This window comes from Cebus imitator, unplaced genomic scaffold (assembly GCF_001604975.1).
Source record: "Cebus imitator isolate Cc_AM_T3 unplaced genomic scaffold, Cebus_imitator-1.0 Scaffold5, whole genome shotgun sequence".
NCBI lineage: Eukaryota > Metazoa > Chordata > Mammalia > Primates > Cebidae > Cebus > Cebus imitator.
The window spans coordinates 5,249,914-5,264,283 of NW_016107320.1; the positions used below are offsets into that span (position 1 = coordinate 5,249,914).

The 14,370-nt window shown below is 39.9% G+C and overlaps 1 protein-coding gene across 2 annotated transcripts in view; it reads left to right on the forward strand.

The window, feature by feature from the left end:
* The first annotated feature begins 348 nt into the window (after positions 1-348).
* LEPROTL1 (leptin receptor overlapping transcript like 1) overlaps positions 349-14,370 on the forward strand; it is a 40,140-nt gene continuing 26,118 nt past the window's right edge. The window contains exons 1-4 of one of the 2 annotated variants that reach the window (XM_017535808.2): positions 349-984; positions 6,417-6,492; positions 9,173-9,359; positions 10,218-12,513. In XM_017535808.2, the coding sequence (XP_017391297.1) occupies positions 969-984; positions 6,417-6,492; positions 9,173-9,359; positions 10,218-10,334 (396 nt within the window). In that variant the 5' untranslated portion in view covers positions 349-968 and the 3' untranslated portion in view covers positions 10,335-12,513. Of the gene's footprint in view, positions 985-6,416; positions 6,493-9,172; positions 9,360-10,217; positions 12,514-14,370 lie in introns of those variants that run through there. The other variant, XM_037740962.1, reaches the window with a different exon arrangement.

A 14,370-nucleotide genomic window follows, 5' to 3' on the forward strand; every position in this document is an offset into this window, starting at 1 on the left:
TAGCATGTGCAAATAAATGTATTGGACCTGGGCTTTCACTTTTTTTTTTTTTTTTTCCCTAGCCTTGTTACTATCAAAATGACAGTCATCCAAAGGATTGGATTTCTATTAAATCCACTCTTTACTGAGCCCTGCTGCTCCCATCTCTGGAGGTGGGTCCTCATCAGAACCCTAGTCCTGTGTAGGAACCCAAACCCTTATTACCGGCTGGTAGCAGAGGAATGGAGGAAGAGAGGAAAAGGCGCGGTAAAATAATGTGTGCCCAGCGCAGTGGCTCACACCTGCAGTCCCACTGCTTTGGGAGGCCGAGGAGGGCAGATCCTTGAGCTCAAGAGATCAGCTTGGGCAACATGGTGACAGTCTCACCCCCTGCCCGTCTCTACAAAACAAAACAAAACAATTAGCCAGGGATGGTGGCTCATGTCTGTGCTCCCAGCTACTCGGGAGGCTGATGTGAGAGAATCACTCGAGCCTCTGAGATCAAGGCTACAGTAGCCGTGATCACACTCCAGCCCCGGTGACAGAGACCCTGTCTCAAAAAACAAACAAAACAAAGAATGTGAAATTAAGCCAAAAGCCATCACACGTGTTTCCAAAGGACAGCCGCCACCCGCACTCCCTTCCCAAAGCACGCGGGAGGTTGCGGGATCAGGGACGCGGGCTTCAGCAGGGAGCCCCCCGACCGGCCCTGACGGGAATTCAGGACCTGACGCCGGCTCATTCCCCCAGTCGGGGCGGGGGCAGCAAGCCTCGGCCGGCGGCGATCTGCAAACCTGCGGAGAAGGGAGGCAGGGGTCGCTTCCACAGCCCAGCGCCGCTAGTCCCCCGCGCCCCCGCGCGAGCGCGAGCCGCCGGCGGAAGTGTTGCGTCGCGCACTTCCGGGTGTTGTCTGGCCGCCGTATCGCGTCTTGGGTCTCCCGGCCGCCGCCGCCGCCTCGGGTCGTGGAGCCAGGAGCTACGTCAGCGCCATGGCAGGCATCAAAGGTGGGCCTGGGGCGCCGGGCGCGGGAGGACTGGGGCCCGCCAGGGAAGATGGGCAGGGGGTGTCCCATGCGGCCCCCGCATTTCCCCTCCAGGCCCGGGCGGGCGCGCGCGTGGGGTCCCTGTGCCGGGAAAGCGACCCCCGCCCCGGCCCTGCCCTCGACCCAGGGGTGGGCGCGGCGCCCTCCGGCAAGGGACTGCTGCGACCGTGGCTTCGCCCGGCAGCCCCCACTTTCTGCCGGTTTCGGCACCCTCTCTCCCACCCATCGCCCCGCGGACAAAATATGTAGTGGTTCGCGGTCAGTGAGGAGTCCCGTCGCGACTTGGGCGACCACACACGTTTTGCAGGAGTTTGCATCCGAGAGAGAGGCGGGTAGAGCGTGGGATTGAGGATGCCGAGGCTGCTGGAGAAGCCAGCTATGGAAAACAAGTCATTTCCCACCGAAAGGCACAAGTGCGATCTGCGGGCGCTGCACGGGTCTTCCCGAAACCTTGAGCCCCGCGTCCACCCCGGCCGTCCGCGCCCGAAGCTTTACAGACTCCGGAAACGGGTGCATTTTCATCTGCGGTGTCTGGACCCTAAAGTGGATACTGTAGGCGACCCCAAAGTGCTCCTGGCTCTCTTCCTCTTCGCAGTTGCATGCTGAGGCTTTTTCAAATTTAAAGTTTTTCTTTTTCTTTTCTTATTATTTTTTAGAAGATAGAATAGTGTTACAACTTAATGAAAAACTACTGGGTTTTTTAATGTATTTTCTTTTTTAAAAAAAGGAATGTTATATTCCAACTGTTTGGTAGTATTGTTGTCATTGTGATTAGAAGCAAAGTTTTCAAACTGCTGCTTAACTAATTACATTGATTTCTTGACCTACCGCTTTGTAGAAGGGCAGTCAGGCAGGAAACAGGAACTATTTTGGGAGCAGTGGTTTTCTGTGTATTTTTTCTTCTCTAAGGAAAACTTAATCGAGTTTTTTTCTCAGGGTCACAGTCTTACTGTTTCTTGTTTATTTTCAGAGTCTGAAAACATTTCATTTCCCACATAAAACCTTGTCATTTGAGCAACTGGGTTACTTTGTAATCTCCTTTTGAACTATAATAGACTCTTTTAAAAATCCATATGTGAAAAGCAGTTATTGTGAAATGCTGTGGTTTTTAGGCTGTTGCCCGTTTCCGTGTTCTTCCCCATTTCTTTAGTGTCATTAATGCGGGAGTCTCTTAAGAAAATAGCTTTGTAGTTTACTTTTCCAGATCTAGGGAAATACTGCATTAAACAGATGAAGGAGCCTCAGGTGAGTTGCACTTTTGATTTCAGCAGGCTTTTCTGGTTGTTATGAGTCAGTATGTTTCTTTCTCTTGGCCAAATATCATCTTTATATTAGAAAGGCGTGTTGCTATAATTAGAGACCATTAGGCATTTCTTGAGCCATTTAGATACCAATGTATCTAAAAGTCATACATCACTTCCCCAGGTTAGGGAAGTGGTCCCTCCTTCTGCTCTAATTTCTTTGTAATCACAGAATCAGCATCTTGTCTCTAGAGAGTTTTTCTAGATAATTGGACTGTTCCATCCCTAGCCTAGAGGCTTTGGGAGTAGAAACCAGACTTATCTAAGCTTTGTCTTCCAAATGTTGCATCACCCAATTACTGTATGAATGCTTGCCTTGTTGATGTGTCATTTAAGAAACAGTTTATATACAAGTGATGAAATTTGTATATAAATCTGCCTAGTTGCCAATTTCACAAGACTGAATAAACTACAAGTTTTGAGAACATTTTTAAGCAATTTATTTAACTCTAATTGGCTACCTTATTCGGTATGACTGGGAGATAAGATGTCACGTCAAACTGTGTTTTGAACATTTTTTAAAAATTTAGTATTTAATGGAATGAAAGTATATCTCATTCAGTGGAATGAAAGATATCTCAAAGTATCTTGATTCCCCCAACCAATTCCAAGGACCTTACTTTTTCATTATACAACAGCGTTGAAAAGGAATTAGACTCTAAGGTATAAATCAATATATTAATAATGTTATTCCAATACTTATATTCATATAAATATGATAAACAATCTTGGTTTATGTTTTTAAAATTGTTTTTTGATACCTGAGCCTTATCTCATTTTAGTCCCTGGATTTTTTTTTTTTTTTTTTTGAAATAATTTTGCATTAACTTTATAAGAGTATAGTCAAAGAATTTAGATTTTCTTTTTTGGTGAGAACATGAATGACTGTTCTCTGTCACAGAACAGCCACCTTCAGAGGCCATCATGATCCTAAGGTGGCTTTCCTCCTGCTGAGATGACCACAAAGATTGTTCTGCCTGGTTAAATTTTTTGTTTGTATCCTCCCTCCTGTCAAAGGGCAATTCTTCCTTGTATCAACCCTTTCTCCTAGTTCCATTTGTTTCAGTGGGAGAAGCAAGATAATCAAACTTAGAAATTTTGTGTCACAAGATATACAAGTAATGGTGATCACTTTTGGGAAGGGGAGAGTTCCTTTTTCACTTAATTTTTGTTCTGGGTATATGAATTACCTATTGAAAAATATATATAAATGAGCATAGTTAATTTTTTAAAATAAAAATATGTTGGCCGGGCGCAGTGGCTCACATGTGTAATCCAGCACTTTGGGAGGCTGAGTCAAGCGAATCACCAGGTTAGGTGTTTGAGACCCGCCTGGCCAATATGGTGAAACCCTGACTCTACTAAAAATACAAAACTTAACCCGGCATGGTGGCGCGCATCTGTAGTCCTAGTTACTCGGGAGGCTGAGGCAGGATAATCACTTGAACCCGGGAACAGAGGTTGCAGTGAGCCAAGAAGTGCCACTGCATTCCAGCCTGGGCAACAGAGTGAAACTCTCTCTCCAAAAAAAAAAAAAAAAAAACAAATATTATAAAATAAAAATGTGTTTTACTCTGAATTCCCATCTAACAATTGTGTCACAAAAATGAATTAATATAAATAAATAAGAGTCTGTTTATAGAGAATGTTGGCTTTATTGTATGGGTTTTGTAACATCTATTTTGTCTCTTTAGTGGCCTTTGTTTTCTCTAGGATTCTAAGTTGCGTATAAGTGGCTTCTGAATGAATGAGGTGTTACCAGGTGATATTTATAGTAATGGACTTCGCTGTCTTCACAGTACTTTTAATGTTCAGAAAATTATCTGCATTTAATATCTAGTCCATCATTTTAGAGAAGAAAGAACTGAGACTCATGAATTACTGGAACAATTAGTTAGTAGCTATTAGGGCCTAGGACCCTCCTGACTCAGTTCCATGCTATTTCCTCTCTGCTACATTCATTCTCCAAATATCTATTGACTGTTAAGAGCCAGGGCATGATCATCACAACAGAAAAACTAGTTCCCTCCTCTCATGAGATGGACAGTTGAGAAGGAAAGACAAAATACAAACCAGTAGGAAATCATAGCTGATAATCAAGCAAAGGAGTGTCACTCAGTGAACAGAGGCCCTCTTAACATGCACAGGTCTCTGCCTAGAATGCTCAACCCAGATATCCACACGATTTCCTCCCTCGCCTCATACAGATCTCTGCTCGGGGGGTACAGAGATGCCTTTCCTGGCTGCTGTGTCTAGACTAGCACTCCCATCCCTTGCTCTACCTAGTTGTTAAAAATCATTTTCTTCTCCCACTAGAATTCCATGAGAGCAAGAGCTTTGTCGTCATTGCTCTGTCTCCAGTATCAAGAACAGTTTCTAACACACATTACATGCTCCATAGATATTTGTTAGAGGAAGGAATAAATAAATATAACGGGAAATTGGTGTAGTCGGGAGGTTTGGAAAAACTTCACTGGTTGAACTGAGATCTAAAGGAAAAGCAGGAGTTTAAGTTGGAGGAAAATGGAAAGGAGTGGGAAGGGGCCATGCCTCATTCACTGTCGTATCCCCAGTGCTTGTCACATATTTAGTGCTCAGTGCATGTGTCTTAAATGAATGAAAACATGTCCAAGGCAGAAGGAACAAAGTGTGCACAGGCCATGTGGGTGAGCAAGCCTGCTGATTTCCAGGAAATGAAAGAGGGCCAGTGTAACTGAAGTGCAGGGTTCAGGGGCACTGTTGTAGCTTGGTATGACACGTCACAGGAGAGGTGGGCAGGGCCCGGTCATGAGAACCAATTTGGAACTGAAGAAAACAAATGGTAAATTAAGTATTTTCCTCACAGTTTGTATTGCGTTTCCCTGTAAACTTGAAGTGCCTCATTTGCTGTAAAGTAAAAATGCAATTCTTTTCCTGTAGCTGGAAATAGAATGGTAATCAAGACTAAGTGAATGTGTTCAGGGTTGACATGACCTGCATCAGCAATCTAACTGAAAACCAAATCTGCCAAGCCACTATGTCATTGGGTGTCCTTGATTACAGCCATTTTAGTTCTGCAAAGTATATCAGTAGTACTTGGCAAAGTTTAACTTGTTTCCTGTTCATTTTGGTTTCTCTAGGTTCGCCTTTGTCCTGGTAACTTTCAGACCTTCTACAAATCTTTTGAATTTTAACTTTTGAATTTTAAGAAAATGATCTAAGAACATCAAAGTTCTTTATTTTCTTAGCCACTGTAACTGTAGAAATACAGGTTACATAGAACTGAAAATAAATTTATCATGTATTTCTTTGCTTTAGTCTAGGTCATTGATTATGCCTATTCATGAAAGTTGTTTCTATTCACTAACATGTTGAGAGCACCTTAAAATGTACTGCTGTGTGTGTGTGTGTGTGTGTGTGTGTGTAGCTTTAGAAACTATATTTCACCTGTAGAATGCATCTATTACTTAATGCCTTAAAATAGTGATACCTCAGAAGGATTATAACCCATTATCCTACAGATTTTCTAATGTATAGATTAGGGAAGGAAATGCAGCTATACTTTTGCAAACTATTCAAACAAAATTAATTGATTAAAATCATTAACTACAGATATCCTTGAGCATTTTTCTGTTCAGTTTTATGCACATTGAGAGTGTATGTACAAGAAACAGGAGGTGATCAGAAGAGGTTTTCCTATAGGATGAAGCTTCCAAAATCCAGTAAACTTGAAAATGTGGGCTTTGTCCACATACTGTTTTCAAAACTGCAGTGATCTGTGAAGTAAATATAATACTAATACTAGTGCCCAGAAGAGCATTGATCCTGTGGACTGTGGCTCTTTAGAAATGGAACCAACAATTGGGGAATGTGGTGGGGTACTAGCAGTAGGTTAGAGCTTTAAAAATCAACATCACTTGATTTTGCCTTGAAGATGCCACAGAAGACTTATTCTAAGACTAGATAACTTACACTTTTGATGTCAACTCACTACTAATATGTTTGAGGGATTTTTGCTTCTGAGGCTACAGATAATGTTCAGACTGCTAATATTAATTAAAGTAATATTTATTTAATTAAATTATTCCTATTGGACTTTTTATTTGCTTTGCAGCTTTGATTAGTTTGTCCTTTGGAGGAGCAATCGGGCTGATGTTTTTGATGCTTGGATGTGCCCTTCCAATATACAAGTAAGTAAAATGTTTGTCTTTCTGAATGTTTACAAGTAAAGTTTTTCTACTTTTAAAGCTTAAAGAATGGTTTTTTACTACTGTAAAAGTAATGCAGAAAAATGTTCATTTACCAAACACATACCTTTGTAAAAATTACCACTTAAAATTTGTTTGTAAAGATTTTAGGGCACCAATATGCTAATAAGATTTTTGGCTGTTACCTGCTCTGTCACTTGCTGCTGAGTCTGCAGTGGCAAGATAGCTACACAGCAGCTCAGTCCTCCTGCTCAGGTTTTAACACCTATTGATAATACTAATTGCATGAAAATTTTAAATGTCTTTTTGCAAAAAAAAGTACCGTAAGCAAAGTCAAAACACAATTGACTAAAAAAAGGAGATACAAACGGTTACTTTCCGGCTGGGCGCAGTGGCTCATGCCTGTAATCCCAGCACTTGGGGAGGCTGAGGCAGGAGGATTGCCTGAGGTCAGGAGTTTGAGACCAGCTTGGCTAACATGGTGAAACCCTGTCTCTACTAAAAATACAAAAATTAGTCGGGTGTGGTGGCAGCACCTGTAGTCCAGCTACTCGAGAGGCTGAGGCAGGAGAATGACTTGAACCCAGGAGGCAGAGGTTGCTGTGAGCCAGGATGTGCCACTGAACTTCAGCCTGGGTGACAGAACAAGACTCCATCTCAAAAAAAAAATTACTTAAGACAGAAAGAACTTCTCAAAGTTAACATTTAGATAAATTAGAAAAAGATGTACAATGCAATAGAAAAATAAAAAAATACCAAAAGAGAACTACAGATGGCTAATAAGCATATAAAAATATCCTCAGCCTCACTCAGAACTAAACAAAATCCATTGGCAAAGACAAGAGACGGGGCAAACGGGCACTGTTAAGTGCTATGAGGGGCGTACATGTAGAGAGTTTTCTTGGAGATGAGTTTGCTTTAGCTCTCAAAATGTATATTCTTTGAGGTAGCTCTTTCACTTCTTAGACTTTCTCATACAAACCCACTTGCAGATATTTACAAAGAAACATTTAGGGAGAGTATGGATGTTCAGGCAGCCTTGTTTATTTTTTGTTTTTGTTTTGTTCTTTTGGGCCTTACTTGTAAGAGCCAAAAAAAAAAAATTTTTGGAAACATCCTAAATGTCCTTCAAAAGAAAAATGGTTAAATTATAGTAAATCTATCAATGGAAATACTAGGCAGTCTTAAAAAGAATGAGGAAGAGCTGTAAGTGCTGGCATGTAAATATGTTCAAGATACATTATCATAAAACTATAGGGACCCATTCATATTTTAAAGTTTATGTGGAAATGTGGAAGAATCCATGAGAAGCTCAGTAGGAGAGTGGGCAAGGGGAGATTTGGGGAGCTTTTAGTCTTTACTTTTTGTGCTTTTGTACTGCTTGAATTATTTTTCTTAAGCATATGTTCCATTTTTAATTTCTTCTTCTTAAAGTATTTAGGAAATGGCCAGGCACGGTGGCTCACGCCTGTAATCCTAGCACTTTGGGAGGCTGAAGCGGGTGTATCACTTGAGGTCAGGAGTTCGAGACCAGCCTGGCCAGCATGGTGAAACCCCGTCTCCACTAAAAATACAAAAATTAGCTGGGCATGGTGGCATATGCCTCTAATCCCAGCTAGTCGTGGGGACTAAGGTGGGAGAATCACTTGAACCCAAGAGGCGGAAGTTGCAGTGACCCAAGATCGAGCCACTGGACTCCAGCCTGGGCAGTAGAACCAGACACTCTGTCTCAAAAAAAAGTAATAATAAAAGACAAACAAATTTAGAAAACATATAAATAGTTACTTATCATTAGCCTCTGTATAATCAGATCTCCACCATGATACGTATTTTATTCTTTGGTAGTTTTAAGGGCAGCTATTTCTTTTTAACTTTTTTTTTTTTTTTTTTTTTTTTTTTTTTTTTTTTTTTTTTTTTTTTTTTNTTTTTGAGACAGTTTCGCTCTGTCGCCAGGCACCAGGCTGGGGTGGCCAGGCTGGAGTGCAGTGGCGCAATCTCGGCTCGCTGCAACCTCCGCCTCCCAGGGTCAAGCAATTCTCCTGCCTCAGCCTCCCGAGTAGCTGGGACTATAGGCGCACACCACCACGCCCAGCTAATTTTTGTATTTTCAGTAGAGACGGAGTTTCACCATGTTGGCCAGGATGGTCTCGATCTCTTGACCTCATGATCCGCCCACCTCGGCCTCCCAAAGTGGTGGGATTACAGGCGTGAGCCACCACACCTGGCCTTTAACTTTTTTATTTTGAAACAATTTTAGATTCTTAAGAAGTTGCAAAAAATCATACACAAAGGTCCCCTGTGCCCTCCACGCAGCTTGCCACAGTCATAAGATCTTACAGTAGTTATTAAAACCAGGAGATGACTGGTACAATCCAGTAAACTAGATGGTAGAGTAAAAGCCATCTATTTTTATTGTGATAAATTCTATATTCTGACTGAAAGTGTTCCAAATTACTTTTAGCTACTTTTCTGTATTTTGATTTCTGTAATTTGGGAGTTCTTGTGATGTAAGGAAAGTTTAGGGTTGTTTCAGCTTTATGTTAAAGTTGAGTATCAGCCATTAGAAGTCAAGGGATTAAATCTTGATTTTTTTAAAAAGCATATTTTGTATGTAGGAAAATGACATGGCAAAAATTACATTAACTTATTTTTCTTTTTCTAGCAAATACTGGCCCCTCTTTGTTCTATTTTTTTATATCCTCTCACCTATTCCATACTGCATAGCAAGAAGATTAGTGGATGATACAGATGCTATGAGTAACGCTTGTAAGGAACTTGCCATCTTTCTTACAACAGGCATTGTTGTGTCAGCATTTGGACTCCCTATTGTATTTGCCAGAGCACATCTGGTAAGTGAATATATTCTTCTATTCATGATTTTATATTGAACATGGGTTAAATTTTTCTCAAGCAAAATTTTTGTTAATGACATGAAAAGAGATGAAAGACCTAAGGACCTAGAAGATAGAGATTAAAATCACACTTTATTGTTTGTTCTTGTTAACTAATAAAAACAATATTGGAGATGGTAGTTTCGATCCGCAACAGCCATTAGCTTGCTAATACTTAACTGTCAGAGTTGAGCATATCAGCCCCCCCAGTTCTGAACAACCCAGGCCTATCCTGTAAAACTTCAAATGTGGAAGACCTGAGAAGATGTACGTGCTCTGCAGGTGGAAAAGCACTGAAGAGGGGAGGGGGCTGGCTACAGGTACTCAGTTCTTCTCCCAAACTCACTGGTTCAGACTTGCACCTTCACCCCTGGGGAGGTAGAGAAGGCAGAGAAGACAGCCACATGGAGAAGGCAATTGTTCTCCCAACCCTTCAAAAGAATGTACACGGATTTGTTTCCATCTGTGATACTCTAAAATTTAATCTACTCTGGATAGATTTTTAGATTAAGGAAGAGTAAGCACATCCCTTTATAAACAGAAAATTGTAGAATTTAATGCTCCTTCATCATCGCCCAGAAGTCAAGCTTGTTTTTGAATAGTCATTTCATGACTTTCTTTTTAAAGGAACCAAAGGTAAATAAAAACAGTAGTATAGAAGTACCATTAAGTATGTGTTCAGCACTGTGACAATTATTGTTACAAGCCATATTTATTTTAGAGCATGATCAGCGTACAACTAGAGCCTTGTTTTTTTTTCTCTTTCTTTTTGTTATTCATGCCTGTTAACTGAGTGTTTGTTTCTTATTTCCATAGATTGAGTGGGGAGCTTGTGCACTTGTTCTCACAGGAAACACAGTCATCTTTGCAACTATACTAGGCTTTTTCTTGGTCTTTGGAAGCAATGATGATTTCAGTTGGCAGCAGTGGTGAAAAGGAATTACTGAACTATTGTCAAATGGACTTCCTGTCATTTGTTGGCCATTCATGCACACAGGAGATGAGGCAGTTAATGCTGAATGATATAGCAAGCCTCTTGGGGGTATTTTAGGTGCTCCCTTCTCACTTTTATTGTAAGCATACTGTTTTCACAGAGACTTGCTGAAGGATTAAAAGGATTTTCTCTTTTGGAAAAGCTTGACTGATTTCACACTTATCTATAGTATGCTTTTTGTAGTGTCCTGCTGACTTTAAATATTTATGTAGTTTTCCTGTTCAGTTTATTGTTTTGGAATCAATATGCAACGTTAAACACTTTTTTAATGTAATCATTTGCATTGATTAGGAGTTCAGAATTCCACCGGCTGTATCATTGGGCAAGTACATCTTTTCTCTTAAAATGATTTAGCCTCCATTATTACAAAAAATTATAAAAATAAGTTTTCAGTCAGTCAGGATGACGTCACTCCCAATGTTATACAAACATGCAGACAGTTGGCATACGTTATAAACTATATACTCAGTGCAAATACAGCTGCATTTATACCTCAGAGGGGCCAAGTGTTAATGCCTACGCCCCCCGCAAGTGTTGCTGGTTTTATTAGTAGACAGCTGTTTTGTGAATTGAAAATTATTTTATGGAATTGCTACAGAGTGCTTTTCTTTTCAATTGTTAGAAGAATTTATGTTAAACTTTAAGGTAAGGGTGTAAAAACAGATTTTTGAGATGGGTTTTTATTTATGTTTATTATCATTAGAGTGAGTTGCAATGTCGGAAGAAATGACGTTGAAATTCCAGTTTTTGAATCCTGTTTCTATTTATAAGTGAAATTTGTGATTTCCTATCACCCTTTCATGTTTTACCCTGGTAAAATGGACATACATGGAACCACTACTGAAGAGGGACAGTTGTATGTTTGCATCATATGTACCAGAAAACCTTCCTCTGCTTCCTCCTTTTAACTTATTTTGTATGTTGTATATATTACATAAAATAACTTTTCAAATATAGTTTAATAACACAAGTGTTTACTTACCCGGAAAATAATTGCTATGCCATACGTTCAGACTGCCCCCCTCCCCTGCAAGGCCTTGCCATAATTAACAAGTAACTTGTCTTACAGATAATTCATGCATTAACAGTTTAAGATTTAGACCATGGTAATGGTAGTTCTTATTCTCTAAGGTTATATCATATGTAATTTAAAAGTATTTAAGACAAGTCTCCTGTATACCTCTGAACTGTTTTGATTTTGATTTCATCATGATAGATCTGCTGTTTCCTTATAAAAGGCATTTATTGTGTGAGTTAATGCAAAGTAGCCAAGTCCAGCTATATAGCAGCTTCAGAAACATACCTGACCAAGAAATTCCCAGTAACCAGGCATGATCAGTTGGTAGTGGTCATTTTCATCTAAAAATTATCAGGACTTTTTTCGGGAGCGGGTTATAAAAACATTCAAGTTGGTCTGACAGTATTTGTTAAGGATATTTGTATGTTTATTTAGTATATTTACAGAGAAATTATTTCAACTACAGCCAAAACTCAGTAATCATGACAGCTATCTTTTGTTGTTTATGAAGTTTATTTCTCAAGAAAATGGGAACAAATTTGGGGTTTGTTAGCTTTTTTACTAAAGATGCCTAAAGCCACAGATTTTATTGTCTAACTCAAGCCATGACTTTTAGCTATGAGATGACAGGAAGCAGGGCATGTGGCTGGAGCCTTTACACTTGAGGTGGAAAGTGGCTTGTGGTATGATAATGTTCAGACTTAAAGAGGAAAGTGCAGGTGCACATGAGTCAGACAGCTGGTGAGACAGTTGGGAACTCTTTGTGCCTGTGATCTGGACTTTTTTTGCAGGAAGTGCATTCTCTGGTCCTTCTCCATTTTCTGTTCTAGATGTCAGTGCAGTGCACTGCTGCTGTTTTATCCACTTGGCCATAGACTCTTTTTCTAACAGCTGCATTTTCTTTCTATATACTAATTGCATTGGCAGCATTGTGTCTTTGACCTTGTACACTAGCTTGACATAGTGCTGTCTCTGATTTCTAGGCTAGTTACTTGAGGTATGAATTTTCCATAGAATATGCACTGATACAGCATTACCCATTCTTCTATGGAAAGAAAACTTTTGATGATGAAACAATAAAGATTTTAAATATCTATTTTAGTTTGTGGGTGTTTTTGAAATGAAAATATACTGCACACTTTAGTTCTGAAGAGCATTAACCATTTTAATAATGTGATGTAAAGCAAGTACGCCATTGGTGTAATGTGATACTTGCAGAAGTTTCAGTTCCAAAATAAAATGGAAACCATAGTAACAGATAACTACAATGCAGCCCTGTGATTTTGAGCTATAGTAAAAGGATTGGTAATCTGGGAAGTAGAATTGTTACATAATCTTTTACAAAAACAGTTATAGAAGGTTTTGTTGACATTTAAGACTACTACTGTTCTAAAGGCAAGGTCTTACTTGTTCTTAAATTTTCAGAACTTATGTATTTACTACTATTCATTATTATAGCGCTTTACTTTTTGCAGACTTTTTTTTTTTTTTTTCGGAGTGTTGCTCTGTCACCCAGGCTGGAGTGCAGTGGCATGAACTCAGCTCACTGCTGCAACCTCTACCTCCATGGTTCAAGTAATTCTCCCACCCCAGCCTCCCAAGTACAGGGATTACAGGCACTCACCATCATGTCCGGCTAGTTTTTGTGTTTTTAGTAGAGATGAGGTTTCACCATCTTGGCCAGGATGGTCTCCATCTCTTGACCTCATGTGACCCACCTGCCTCGGCCTCCCAAAGTGCTGGGATTACAGGTGTGAGGCAGACATTTTAAACAATTAAAAAATGTTTCTGTGTGGTACACTGTGAAAAGAGAAAAGTACTGTTCTCTTTTTTCAAACATTAATCATGTCCCAAATTATCCTAATTATAATCTCATCATATAATTTAGGTTGTGGACACTAAATGTCTGCTCTGGTATGATTTTGGGGGCATTGTCAAAATAAACCAGGTTGGTTTCTTTTGTTTTTCTTTTAGACTTTCTCTGTCACCCAGGCTGGAGTCAGTGGTGTGATCTCAGCTCACTGCAACTTCTGTCTCCTAGGTTCAAGCGATTCTCATTCCTCAGCCTCCTGAGTAACTGGAATTACAGGCATGCGCCACCACGCCTGGCTAATTTTTTTACTTCTTGTAGAGATGGGGTTTTGCCATGTTGGCCACAGTGGTCTCAAACTCCTGGCCTCAAGTGATCCCACAACCCGCCTCAGCCTCCTGAGTAGCTGGGATTACAGGCGTGAGTCACTGCACTTGGCCAAAATAATCCAGATTTCCAAACTCTAGGATATTTATATTGAATGTGACTAGATTCCTAAGTTTCAGATAACTTCTAATCAGTGCACCAAAGTTAACAAGCAGCACGTTATTGTGAAGTGGTATGTGTGTTTTAGATTCCAGGATGCTTTATGATGTATACGATTGGTGGGAAGTTGAAATTCATATTTCTTCCCTATAAGCCTGTATTGCCCTTTGTTCCAGTGAAGATTAGGAACTTTGATTTTATTACAGGTCCACTCATTTTATAGCATTCCCAAAGAAGAACACATCCTGGAGGTAAATCTTTTAGATCACTGAAGCTTTACTTATTAAGAACTAATGTTTGTTTTACTTTCATTTGATGAAAGTATTAGATAGATTATACACTTGTGCTTAGCATATATTAAAACACTTTAATTTTTCCCTGGTAATTTAGGACTGTCATCATAAACTATTCCCCCCCACCACCATAAATGGCTGCATACCTGTATTTTTCTGTAATTGTGTTTTTGATATCTTTTCATACAACTGAGTATTTGTTTCTAGCACCCCTTAACTTATTTTGTTTCCAAGTTGCTGATTTACAGTATATTAGGAAGAGTGGAAAGTGGACAAGGAAAAAAATCAGGCAACCAAGCTCATTAAGTCAATTATGTAACATTTCTGTACATAGTACAACATCAGTGGACTTAATTAGGGTGTGCTTC